Below are 14,295 nucleotides of genomic sequence, written 5' to 3' on the forward strand. Positions count from 1 at the left end.
GTATGGAGAGCGAATGAAAAAAAAAAACGTAGGAAAATCGGAGAAACTGTCCCCAAAATGTGATGTCAGTCAGCCAAAGCACCATATCGTCTATCCTTGTTCACCGTCTCGCGCGAATGCTCGTTTGACGCTTTGCTCCCTTTCTGAACGGGGACTCCCGCGGATTAACGTGGAAATTGGGCGGGAAAGGCCCCACACCATACGCGAGCGAGAGCACGCAATCGAGAGAAAGCTCCCGCGGGAGACGCTGCTTCGCAAAACTTCCAGACTGAGTGAATTTTCACTGGCCCAACGGGTTCGCATTCGGTCACCACCGCTGGGAGCGCTCTCATGCTCCGGTTATTTTTATAACCTTCCGGTAGTGGGTTTTTAATGCCGATTCTGCTTACAGACAAACTAATTCCTGGCCCCGAGAAGCCTCCCGGAGTTTAGTTTTCGTCATCATCTAATACAAAAAAGCGATTTACAAGAAAAGAAAAATCGGACTCGAAAATTACGTGTTGGTGAGTGCGTGTGTGCGTGTGTGTGCATCCTGGGAGGTGTGAAGCGCTGTGAAACGAAGTGACAAAAAGGTATGCTAAAGAGCTTTTGGCTCAGAGGCGTACGCACAGGAAGTATCAAGACGACTAGTTTTTCCTGGTGTGTGATATCTAGTACGTGAAGGATACACGCGTTGCTATCGAGAAGACCTTAGTTACCCATCTCGTTGGTGATAATTGCTGCTGCTATTCGCTTTATGGTTAGTGCTTTTAGTGGAGTTAGCTAGTGGGAATGTATATCGGTCATCGGTACTGTTTGGCCGGAAGTTGGGATCCCTGAAACGGTTGAAAGATTCGCGAGAAAATGTTATGTACAGTATAACTCGGAAACATTAGGTTCCTTCGTGTATGTGTGTAGGAATGTACATGTATGTGAGTGGGTGTGTTAATGAGTGCTTGTGTGCGACCCGTTTGATGATTTTGGAAGAATCCATACAGTTTCGGGCCCCAGTCAGTCGGCCACAGGCAATCGTGGGCAATCGTGTGGTAGTGATTTTGTTGGAGAATTTTCATCTACTGGTTTCATAGAACAACGAGAAAATCAAGATTTAACATCTTTGGTGAAGAAATTGGGCACCTGAATTGTATTAGTTGTGATGTACTTATGGTTGTGAGCATGTGTACGTGTATGTGTTTCCAATTTGCGGTTGTCTTGTGACAAGTGTATCAAAGGATTTATCGGAGTAGTCTTCCATTGCAATTGTTTTAGGACTTACTCGATCATATTTGCTTCTCCATTCCACAATTCAATGCCTAATTGTGAAGTAAAAATCTCCTAAGCAAAAGCCAAAATTCCACAAGAAAATAGTTCAAAGAACTGGAACAGATGAAGCTTGACTCTAGATTTTCGGAAGGAAGGGACACAAGCAGCAGCAGTTAAATATCGATCGCAGAAGTTTTTTTTCCTTCTCTTCTTCGCTCTCTCACTCTCTCCAAAACGCTGCTTGCAATGGAAAAGCGAACATGTACGCACTCACGACTCACATAAACACACGCGGTGGTTTTCACATTTACACACAAGCATATACAGCCACACACTAGTATACGCCTGGCAACGCTGTATGGTACTATCTCATTCACGTGAAAGCCTAAAGGGCCTCCAATGATTTTCCCTAAGCCAACCGTGCGGGAGTGTATTTGCTGCAGCAGCAGCAGCACGAAAGGTCGTTGACGGTGTGGTTAACACGTCCATATATCTGTGTATGTGTGTATGTGATTATCGGGGGCCTAGTTTTTCTCCCTCTCACAGGTCAGAGCGAATGTGTCAGTAGGCGTCAGGAATGGATATATTTTCCGGCGCGCATGCACGCCAGCCTGTTTTGAAAGAAGAATGTCTGATAAGAAATGCTTCTTCTCCGGGGAGAGAAAGATAGAGAGAGAGAGAGAGGCCGAAATAGGAAGAAAACTGTGTGGAAAGATACTCTCCAGTAGAGAGAATGAAGCGACACTTGCGATCAAACGATGTTACAATAAGAAGAGAAAATGGTTGGAGAAAGAGAGTAAAAGCGAAAGAGAGCTATTGTAGAATGGAAACAAAAAAAAAAAAACCGAACAAAACTATAGCTAGAAGCGTATGAAAACCCTTCTTTTGCCATCGAAGTTGCCAGCAACTAAAGCCTACCGTCTTCTACAGAATAGAGTCACGTGCCCTTGCTAGCCCACCGCCATGGTCGGTGGGCAGCACCCGTGTATTGCTGTGATGCACCTGCAGGACGCGCACAACAATAGAGAACGAAAACCATCTCCCGGAAGAAGACTCCGCGGATCGTCCATTGCATCCGCTGGAAAACGGAACGGGAACTATAATGCAGAATGTAGGCCAGTACACATCCGCTACACCTGGTAACGAAAAGCATACACGGCACTGGGCGCCTCCATCGAGGCCTCATCGTGCTTTGCGTACGTTTACTTCCACATGATGCTTTTATTTGCCAATTATCTGAAGGTAAAACATGGTATGGTACCATTGTTTCCGTGACTGGGGAGCTGGGTAATAGAGCTGGAGATACTGGAACAGGTTTGTCGGACAGAATCTTTTCTACATTACGAGATGGAGGCTCTCGTCTTTTTTCTGTTATAAATGTGTCGTTCTTAGAAAATGTGAACTTAATGGAATGGATCCCAGGTGGTGGGAAGGTTTACATCGTGTGTCTTTTTTCATATTTGTTTGAGGATTTGTTCCTCCAAATAGGACATAATCCAAAGCGCTAGGTAGGCGAATGAACTTCTCAAGTAGGGCAGAAGGTTCTACCGCGTGTAGGTAGATGAGCGAATAGTTTATCTTTAGCATTCTATTTTTTCACTCCATTGCTAGGAGTTTTATTTGGTGCCTTAAAAATAGATTCTGTATCACTACCGTGTGGGTGCATCATGTGACATCATTTTCTTGGTGCTGTATCCTCGTTGCTACTTGCTGCCTAACTGGTCGAGGCTATTGAATGACCATTAGTTTGTAGATTTGCTCCAACGTCAAGTGGTAGATAGATCGATGAACTTTCCAATTAGTCAATTCTCAATTCTATTAATTAAATCGTTTGCTTCATTATATCCGATCGTGCCCACAATTGCTTCTCGTCTCCAAGGATTCTCTGCTGGACTTTTGCTACGAGACAGGAATAGAAATGATACGCCACGATACCACAATCAGATTAAATAATTAAACCCTCCATCCCTCACTAACAAGCAAAGTGTGTGTGTGTGTCCGCTCGTGTGTGTTCAATTTCCAGCAACACTAGCAGCTGGTCAAGAAAAGGGTCGAAGGCCACCTACGGCAGAGTGAAAGATTTCTTCTCCGATTAGTAGCAGTGACTGGTTGGCTGTGACGTGCGTACGACGATAGTGCGAGGCCAGTGTGGGTGTGATGTGCGGGTATAGTGTGCCAACCAGCTGTGGCTGCACGCAATGTACGCGAGGAACGCGCAGCTCAGAATGAGGAAGGACCCGTGCCGAGTGCAGAAGAGTGCGCACCAGCATCAGTCGCGTCGGTCGGAACCGGGCTCGGTCGTGTTCGGTGGTGTGAAGAAGCTTCCCAGTGTTCCGTTGGTAGCTGTAGGTGGCGTCCATCGTGACGCCCGACGTCCCACGACCATTGGGTGTGTGCGCAATCGAATCACAAGTCGTCAATGAGTCACGTTCGTTCCAACCAGAGACTTCAGGAGCCGTACGAGCAGGAGTGGCAGCAGGAACACGAGGAGTGGTACCGTGGTAGTAGTGAGCGTAGTAGCGAGGATCGGTCAAGGTCGTCGCAGCAGCTGCGGCAACAGCCGCGGCAACACCAGCAACAGGAGGACGAGGACTCCATCGAGGAGGTGGTACGGTTGCATCAGCAACAGCTACTCCAACAGCAGCAGCACCAGCATCAGTATCCGTCCGTTCGCCGACGTTCGGCTGGGGTGCAAGTAGGGGGCGGTAGCGGCTGTAGCGGAGGTGTCGGTGGACGGGGCTTCGTTGCGGCGGTGGGCGGTGTTGTTGGGCAGGGATTCCTTGCACTACGGCGCACGCGGGTCCGGGCCGGTTGCGCCTCATAGCACGGCCGGAACAGCGCTGCCAACAGCCACAGCCCGAAGCTTGTCGTCGTTTCACGCGCTCGACGTAGACTAATGCAGTGGCGGAAGTTCGCACGGCTGAAAACGACTGCTACCGGACATTCGCGCACGCGAAGAATGCTTTGTTGTGGCCGAAGAAAGGTAAGTGGAGCTGAAGAAAATGTTGTTAATAATGAGATACAAATGTACGTCATACAATCTGTGAACTGATCTAAGTCTTCACGAGTTCTTTTGAGACGGGTATGGAATAGGAAAAATCCAGCTATTTCAAACTAATTTATTATTCGTTGGAAAACATTGAAACTTTTAGTAAACTTAAACGGATGCATTTATTTAGAAACATATTTGACAACAACAACGAATTAAATTTTACTTTATTAAACAACGCATATGTCCAAATTTGAATATGTCAAATCTGATGAAAGTTTCATTTCAGTCCTCGCAGTAGATGGTTAATCCAATGTGGCATGATCTGATCAGAGACCAATACAAAGTCTTGAAGCAGTGCAGGTTCCAAGAAACCGCCTGCAATCTGAAAATAAGATCAGATTCCACAATCATCCATCCATACTCTAACTAGACTGACCACCGTCGATTTGTTTGTTGAAGGTGACAGTTTTGTCCCACCAAATTCCCTAATCATTTGAATTTGATGATTGTGATTCAATTAATAAATTGAGTGAATGCTGAGAGACAATCAAAGACATTCTGAGAGAGTTTTGTAATACAGTGCTGACGTCATTTATAAAAATGACAAACATTGAAAGATTTTGGACACTAACTTGTTACGGCTAATCTTTGGTTAGATCATAAATCATAGGCCAAGATCCTTATACAGTACAATGCCAAAAAAGGCACAAGAAAAAGGATAGGTTAAAGAATATTTTCTCCTAAAGGTATCTTTTTTCCAATCATTCTGTATTAGACATTAGTAAACAAAGTCTTGGGGATATCATGCTTCTGCTTGATGTTTAACACTTGTTACTAAATATAATTGGAGCCAGATAAGCATAATCTTGTAATAAAGTACATAAGTCGATGCTGCAGAGGCGTCTTTTTCAACGGCTGGCTTTTGTCTTAAGAAACGACTAAATCTTTTCTTTCCCCTGACGTTTCGAGCCCCGAAAGCGCTCGGGTGCAAAGATTAAGGAAATGAACATTTGCTCCAAGATTCAACACGGAAGGCTTACAGCGGGCCAAACCGCAACCAACGGCAATGTATCGCTCTGTTCTCATTGTTAGCGCGTCGAGCAAAATTTTCACCGCGTATGCCAAAAGAAAATGGCATAAAATGAAAAGTGGCAGAGTGGAGGATCCGCCGTGGGTGCCCGAGCAGACAAAAAAGTAGGACAATGGGCCAAGACGGATCCTGATGGTGGTGTAGCTGTGCCACTGGGAAAACATAATTTATATGGATAAACAACGAATTGAACGACATCCATATTTCTCCGTACCGTACCGCGTTTGGCCCAGTACGGTGGCTGCGCTACGAAAGGGGGTGGCTTGGGGAGGTGGGGCCCACCTAACGATGGGCACAATGTCGTTATGTCGCCCCGATTGCGCTTATGTGTGCATGCATGAGTGTGTGTGAGTGTATTTTCTGTGCACATTTGTGTGCGAAATTGGATCCTGGCCCGGAGGATACGGCAGCAACACGGCAGCGGCACTTTGCTTTTGGCCAAGCTTGCGAGAATTATGTTTTGGAGCAACGTTATGGGACATCGATTTTTGCGACTTCATCCGTTGTAGTTAGGGGTTTGTGCTCTCTGGGTGCCCGAGAACTAACGAGTTCTGCAAGCATCTGACAGCCATACAGAATTTATTCGGTACGCTCGGTCTGGAACAACACCCGCGTTTTGTTCCATTTGGCTCAATAAAATGGAGACGCCTGGTTGTCTTTGGCTGTACAGAGAATCTAGCGAACATGGCTATTGTGTGAATGTGTGCATGTGAGATAATAGTTTACTGACCCACCGCTACAAGCTACGTATCAGTACGTTTTGAGCACTGTTTTATTGATCAAGACGAAAATAAAGAAACGTTTGTTTTCAAATATCTTTTTCGATTCAGCTACCAACACTGCTCCATTATTAAACATCATTTTTACCTCATCAATAATTGTAAGTGTCGTGTAAGTGGGAGCCAAAATCGATATCTTCCCGATGGTCTCTTATCACCTTGGTTTGGCACAGAAAAAAAAGACGAAAGGAAAAGCGAATCTATTTAAATTGATGGAAGTTGTCCGCAAACAGCGTTCAACCCTATAAAGCTTTCCACCATACCAGTCGCTCAGCAATAGCAAAATGGCGAAAGTGTAAAAGTATGTTATGTCATCGGGGATTAAACGCCGATTTTATTACCATAAATTTTCCATCATTCCGAAAGAATCGCCCCGTCGTTCGAACCGATCGTGAAGCTTCAGCAGCACCGTGGAATGAATGTTTCGTATGCTGCTCGAGGACGGTCCGGTTCGATGAAAGGATTCTTGTCTTCCTCTGGTGCTTGGAACACCCAACCGAGGAAGTTCTTGCGCAAAATTTTATTCCTCCTTCCCACTGTCAGGAAGAAGGCAAAATTTCTTACGTGAACATTCAAGTCATGTCCAACGTTCAATATCACGCATTGGATGGGTGTGAAATCAGCCGGACTGGTTTTTCGCAACAACAAAAAAAAATGCTCTATGAACGTAATGATTGTAATAATAATAATAACAATGATGATAATAATCGGCCGGTAATAGACTGGTTGAGTAAGCACCGTAGCCGTGTACCTAGCTCGGTGTGAGTGTGTGAGTGTGATAGAGAAGCTTAGGAGGTTGGTGATCGATGCAGTGTACCCTGATGGACACCAACTCATTGGAAGGGTTTGTTTGAAGTGTGCTAGAAGTAGATTGAAATGATTTTGAACGTTTCGAACGTCTAGCCTGCAACGACTTGAGCGTGTTAGTTGAGTGTGTCTAGGGGGCAACGTTGAGAAAGTAATTAAAACGGCAAGTGCCATAAGAGGTGTTAACAGTTCGAGCACTAGTATCTTCCATGCAGATAGAAAAAAGCTATGCAATGCTACTACAATCCATCAATAGAAAGTTGCATTCAATTGAGGCTTTTTTCCTTAAATCTTTCGATTATTCAATAAACAGAACGAATCATTCAAGCTGTCTACAAAAGACAGTAGAAGTTTAATCATCAACAATTAGTGCACACACTCTCGCAGGGATAGAAACTAAGATTCTCCAACTATTCCGTTCCGGTCTGTGATGGTGTTTTTGTATAATAATGAACTCTTTGTTGCTCATTATCATTCAAAGTCTGCAAAGATTCTTCGTAAATTAGATTAGATCGCACGATTGCAAACTTGTCCTGTCTCGGGATGCGGTCCGGATCAACTCTACTCGTAATTTATTCCCCACTGCTAACCAACTTCATTCAATTGATTTAGGAAGAGCATTAAGAAGATGAAAAATAATATCCGATACATCTGTCGCTGCCAGACATTAGTGCCTGAGGGTAGTTCCACAACGCCACTGAGAGCAAACCAAGGGATAGGGTGCTAATGTATGATATTTTCTGTTTTCCCAATGTTGCACATACTCACGCAACTTCCGTACCCGCCCATAGGAGACAATGAGGCGAAAATCAATTTCCGATTGCATTTTACGTTGCTGGCTGCTGATTACGAACCATCTGTAAGGGTGCAAATCTTCATGATGCAAATCTCGCTCGGAAAATTATATGTGTGAGTGTAATGGCTGATATGAGGTCTCTTATAAAGGAATGTCTTTTACGTATTTTGAAACCTCGTGTCTGTGTAATATAGCGATCCTAACAACTGATTTTCGTCCTTTGAATTATGGGTTTTAATTGATTTGATGCAGTAAGGATCTGTCGAGGCATAGCTAGTGAAGATTAGCTCGTGCTAAGAGTTGTATACGAGTTCTATTTCTTAGTAATTGTAATAATGAAGTACTTACCAAGCCGGTTTTCACACGGCAGGTTCGGGGATCAAACTCTGACTATTCAGCTACGTGGCACCGATAAGTCCCATAAGCCATTAGATGGCGATCGTCGTTCGACATCGTCGTTAAGCCAAGAACTTTCGTCGTATTTTTCGGTGCACGATTGCAACTGCTACTTAGATTTTCACATCATATGTTCAGTTCTAAAGATTGTTGTATAAAACTAATAGAGAGTAGAACAAGTCTTTCAATACAGTAGAGAAATACGAGGAATCTAACACTTTTATAGACTGTGGCTTATATAGGTGGCTTTGTCATTGTGCAACTTAAACCCAGAAGTTGGAACAATCGGCTAATCGGCGTTTTTGGTTAAACCCTTAGCGGAATACCTTACCTAACCAAATAAATAACATAAAAATGTCTCATTCATCTGTTTCATCCCGTAGTGAGGACTGACTGTCTGATCTGAGAAGATCTGTTTTATATTTCATCTAAATAATTTGTATAATTAAAATCGTTAGATGGTCGGACGATGGTCGTCGTACAACAGACCATTTAATCTGAGACAAAACTTTTTAAATTGTATAGGCAAAAAACAAAGAATTTAGTTAACCATCATTAACATTCGCTTAAACACGTCAGTAGTTCTTGACTACAAGTTGGTTAACCGTTATACTGAAATATTATTAAAAGTAATCTGAAGAACTAGGTATTATTTTTTATATTTATTTGTAGTTTGATGGCTTAACGTCGCATTATCATTGTTATGATAGTATAAATTAAAGTCAAAATAAAAATAAACTCTTTGAAAGGCCATAAAATGGGTTTACTTCTTCCTCAAAAGAGTCCAGAAATTGTTCAAACATTACCAGTTCGTCTGGCAGTTCCCTATGACAGAGAAAAAAAAATACCTTAAACAATGAAAAGTGATGCTGCGAGTTAACTAACCTTTGTCGCATTTATGCAAAACTGTTCCTCACTTCGTTCACTCAAGCAGATCTCTAAAAACATAATTCCTACAACAAAAATGATTAAAAATCGCTTCAGCCTCTTGCAGCTGTAGGAGTGAAGAGCGAGATTCGAGACGAAGCTCTTCAAAAAGTCGCTCTTGTCTACGATGAAGGCACAAAATTAGCATAGCAAGCATACTTGGAGGTACGGTTAAACAGCTCATCCAGCAGCCGTCCAAACCCGTGAAGGAATGACACAAAGAATGTTCAGCTCAGATTAGGACACGAAATGAAAAATGCATAGGAATTTCATTCCAAACCGCTGCGTCGTCCACCCGCCGCTTCTCCACACACACACACACACACTCGCAGCCACTCTTCTCCTCTACCCGTGACTGCTGAATGTTCATTCAATGGGGAAGGAAAACGACGAACGAGACAAAAAAAGCGAGCACAAGGCCCGCAATCGATTGACGCTCATTGCAGGCCGGGCCGGGGAAACTGTCCGATCGTTGTCGTATTCGCTAATCGTACTACTATCGTACGTACGTGTGCCACCTACACGCATGTACACGAGAGACAGAAACGAGGATGTTGTGTGGGATTTTCTCGGAAAAATGGGTGCATTATTACATCGTACCGCACTGCTGAACAGCTATCTCCGCCTCCACTGCTTACCTTGCCTTGTAGTATATGTGAGAGGCGTACGTGTGATTGTCTCGCGAAAGTAGGATATTTTGGCCATTCTTCCCATCTAGCAGCAGCAGCAGCAGCATCGGACAGAGAATGGGATTGAGTGCAGTTTCCAAACTCTCCAGCCCACAATGAATTGAGGCTCCAGCGCATACTCCCAGCCTAGCCATTGCCACGGTGCCACGGTGCAATAAATGGGTTGGCTGTTAGTGTGTGCAATACACTGGCAAACGAGCAACCCCCGCATTCCCATCCTGGCTGCCCTGGCTATCCCGTTCCCGTTCGCCCCATACTGCATGTTTGACGTAGACTGCAGCGTACTTTTGATAGTATTCCGTTCCGCGCGTAGTACAACCGAGTCCTTCCGCTTTGCGCCCTTCCTTTTGCCCAGATTCATTCCCATACCCTCCCCAATCATCCTATTTTCATCCCGACAAACACACATACACACAGCTTTCGTATTCTCTCTCACACATACATTTTCTTTGCTTTTCTGGAGCTCTGGAGAGTTATCCTGAACGGATCCTGTCCACTCTCTCACTTTCTCTCTCGCTAGGAATGGGATGTATGCTTTCGCTCTTGTCTCACGAGAAATCTCATCCATCGTTTGGGATAACATTCTGGACATTTTGGTTGGGATGTCGTGGCAGTAGGATGATTTGCAGCTGCTGTTGCAGTGTCTGTTTGATTTATAGGACCATTAGGAAGGTCTATGAAGCTAGAGAGAAAAAAGCATTCTTTTTTATGTTTAGACAGACAATTGCCTATGAGAATGATTACATTAATATTTTTTTTTAAATCCAGATTGAACCGATAAGCTTTTGAAGCAATAATTAATCGATCTAAATGTACAAATCATTCGTGTCCAAACGCAGCTCGTTAGCAAAAATGTTTTGCTTCATTCGTACGAGGATGCGACGGTAATCGATATTTCTCATCGCCTTATACTCTCTTCTCACTGCTGCTCAAATGTATTCAGCAGCCTGTGTATAGCCACCCCCTCACAAACACCCACACTCTCACATACACCCATACTCACACTTCCCACACGTACGTATATGCACTTGTTCCCTTTCCCCATTCCATTGGTCCAAAAAGAGAGTAAGTGTAGCGTCAGCCAAACATCCAATGTCCAACATCGGTTTGTATGTAAGGACGGTACGGATCTTTACGGACCTCGGACGAATGGACGGCGAGGACCAACGGTACAACGCTCAGGTCAATAATCATTACGATGGTTTCTCGGTGGCTCTGCTCTGTTTAGGCTAATTTTTTGTTTCGACTCGCATTCACGTGGAGGATCCCGTAAACTGCGATTCGACAAAGCGTGAAACGAACGGGACGAGCAATTGATAGCGAAAGAGGTCGAGTGGAATTTAATGTGTGTATGTGTGCGGTACGTTTTCGCTTGGTTCGTTTTTTTCTTCTGATTTCTCCTCCTTGGCTCCTTGCCTTTTTCACTGTTGTTGCTCGAAGTAAAGTGTGTGGAAGTAGGGCAACCGCGATTCGTTCGACACATCGGCACCTGGCTCGAGCAAGGACTCAGCTGTCCCATTGCGCGAGCAAATTATGTGAACTCAGTTGCATCCATAAAGCGTTTAAAGATTGAGCTTGCCATTTTCGGTTTCCTTCGTTAGTTGTGTGGGATCCTTGGCCGAGACAAAGCTAACGTTGCATAAGCAGTAATGGAAGCTTGCGGTGCCGAAGTGCCTACTGATGGGCTTAGGCAATGAAAACATAACCAACCCTTCATGATGAGCAAGAGCAGTGTTTATTAAAACACGAAAATCACTCCCGGGGTCCAGGGCTCGGACAATTTATGACAGATAATCAGTGACTAATTAACGGGGTAAAAATCTATTCTTTTCCTTCCTTTTACGTTCTTGCAGCCTGAGTTTTTTTTCTTCAATAGGTTTGTTTTGTTCGTGCTATTCTTTCGGTTTTTGTGTGTGTTTTCTCTCCTTCATTGTTGTGTTGCGTTTTGAGCAGTGTGTTCGGTGAAAACACGCGCTACATCGACACGGACACGCACAGCGATCATTAATGGTTAATGCATAATTTCCTCTGCAGCGGCATCAGTCGCTGCCCAAGGATCTGATTGATGGCGGTCAATTAGCTGGCATAGGAAAGTAGAGGAGGTAACCGTGGCCGCCCTAGTGGCAGCGGATTTCGGATTCCGGGTAGGAAATAAGAGTGTTCGATGATCAAACGGAACGGTGTTCCGGTTAAGACACGCGCGCGGGACAGTGCATGACAGTGAAGATGAAGAGTGATAATGCCATTAACCGGAGCGTTGTAATTTGCCTTTCGATTAGCGTACCGAGCGGACGAGCAGACGCTGCAAGGCACCAGCCAAGCAACGTAAATGTTGGTCCTGCACGCCAATATGCTGATTGATGTTTGGTTGTCCTTTGAAGAAGGGGAGGTTGCGTTGTTGTTTGGCGTGGAAATTCGAACATGTTTTCTGTTGTTTTTTGTCTCAATTAAATACTTAATGGTGCCTCTTTGAAAAATAGTAAACACAAGAATGTAGACAATAGCGATGCTTCTTGTTATCGGTACAATTTCCAGGTAAAAACGGTTGATTTAATCGTATTTTGAAACGTTCAAATTCTCCAATTATGACATTAAACACGTGAGACATTGAATTATCTTAAATCATCTTAAATAAATAACCTTAAATCCATAAATTCCAATAAAAAATATCGATTTGGTAAATTTTTAATGTTCTTCAAATCGGTCACTATAACAATTCCTTCAGGACCAGGCTTCAAATCCCATCCAGACCGTTCCCGCGTATTTTTGAAGAATACAATTCTTTTAACTACACTTTTGTAATTGGCTGCTATTCGCCTTTTTTGATACAAAACAGGTGATTGAGAACCTAAGGAAGAGCATGAGGACAGTTTTATACATCCACGCCGAGGTGAATCGCCATTTGAACATCTTTACTGTACTTAACCAACCAAACAGAGTGATTTAATTGCTCCGTAATTTGGACAGACAGTGTGTGAAGTTCTGATGGTTTAGTATTTATCGACAGTTCAGTTGCTAATATGAAATATCACCGGTATCAATCTAAGCATAAACAAACAGTCAATCGAGTCAGAAAAAGCATGTCAAGATTTCGCATTGTGGCTCTAAACTAAAAGAAAAGTTTGTTTGAAAGGTTGAAAGTTGTTAGCTGTCCAAAATATGTGTTTTTGTCGTGGCATGGTATCGTTCTTATGTATTGTTACACTCTAAATGCAATACATTTTCTGTCTGACAGATTCCATTGTATATTATTACCGTTTAAGATTACAGATCGATTGACAGATCAGTTGCTTCAATCGAACAGGCAAAACACTTTAGTTGCTTCCAATACTTACACCATGAAGTTTATTGTCCTTGAATATAAAAGTTATACGTTTGTTATTGATATAACAATTTTTAAAAACATATTACGACCAACACCAATTTTCTGCACAATATCGGCTTAGGGTTTTCTTGTTCCGAGAGGTTACGAGAGGGTTGATTCGTTCTTTTTTGGATGCTGACGATTCGGTCTATGTGCACGGTCCTTGGTGAATCATCTCCTCCGATAGTGTGGAATCATCCGATCGGTGCACGATCGATAAAAATGCATAAATCGCCATCTGGATGCCGTTGTTCCGTCTGCAAGAATTTGTTAAATGGTCTATGAAATTCGTTGCTCAGTTGCGAATGACTGGAACAATATTTGTTCTATTAAAATAGCTAAACTGGGCCCAAATACTCGAAGGTTGTTCCAACAATAAATATTATTCCGTCAATTTATCAAGTTTGAGTTGTAACTTCAAGCAAATATCAACTCTCTATACATCGTTATTTTGAGTTTAATCCCATCTTTTACACAAACAGAAGAATCTTGACAATTATAACGTTCCCGCATATTATAGTACAACTATGATCGGTATGGTCTGTTAGATTAACATGGATATAAAAAAGTAATAATAATTCAGAGATGTATTGAACTAACTTTAATGCAACATAAAATTGACCGCTAAGGTGATGATGGATTACAATGTGTTTAACAATCCAGCGTCACAACTGTGTGATACTTCCTTCCGTCATTCTTAGTTGCAGAATTGACTCAGAGTTTCTATTCTGGAATTCAAATCCAAGCTTATTATTTGCTCGTAATTCTTTAGACATAATTTCTATCCCATTTCTATGGGATAGAAATTATGTCTAAAAACCGTTAGAATTACGAGCAATTAGTAAGCTTGGATTTGAATTCCATCTGTAAAAATAAAGGTTATATTTTTCTATTCTTATTTTTGTTGCAAGACATGAATGGTGTTCGTCCAAAAATAATATTCTGCAAATAACACCATCAAAAATCTTCACTCAGTAACACAACTCGCATAAGGCCCGAGATTCCCATGAACAAAATGTTCTATCTTGTTCGCTATTTGTTTGATTAAACACCATGCAAAGATTGGACCGTCTTCCAACTACCCACACACATTCAGAGTGTTTCTGATTTGATTGTTTAAAACACAAGGTTGAATGAAATCTGTGGCATTAAACTCCCACTACGATACGATATCGGCCCACCCGAATTCTCGCTGGAGTTTATTGGCATGTAA

The 14,295-nt window shown here is 42.9% G+C and overlaps 1 protein-coding gene across 5 annotated transcripts in view; it reads left to right on the forward strand.

Moving 5' to 3' along the window:
• Positions 1–3,918: 3,918 nt before the first annotated feature.
• The window catches only part of LOC126556623 (rho GTPase-activating protein 100F), a 32,365-nt gene continuing 21,988 nt past the window's right edge, over positions 3,919–14,295 (forward strand). For 2 of the 5 annotated variants that reach the window (XM_050211995.1, XM_050211996.1), the window contains exon 1: positions 3,921–4,225. In XM_050211995.1, coding sequence (XP_050067952.1) covers positions 4,139–4,225 — 87 coding nt within the window. In that variant the 5' untranslated portion in view covers positions 3,921–4,138. Of the gene's footprint in view, positions 4,226–14,295 lie in introns of all 5 variants that reach the window. The other 3 variants (XM_050211994.1, XM_050211998.1, XM_050211997.1) reach the window with 3 other exon arrangements.

This window comes from Anopheles maculipalpis, chromosome 2RL (assembly GCF_943734695.1).
Source record: "Anopheles maculipalpis chromosome 2RL, idAnoMacuDA_375_x, whole genome shotgun sequence".
Lineage (NCBI taxonomy): Eukaryota > Metazoa > Arthropoda > Insecta > Diptera > Culicidae > Anopheles > Anopheles maculipalpis.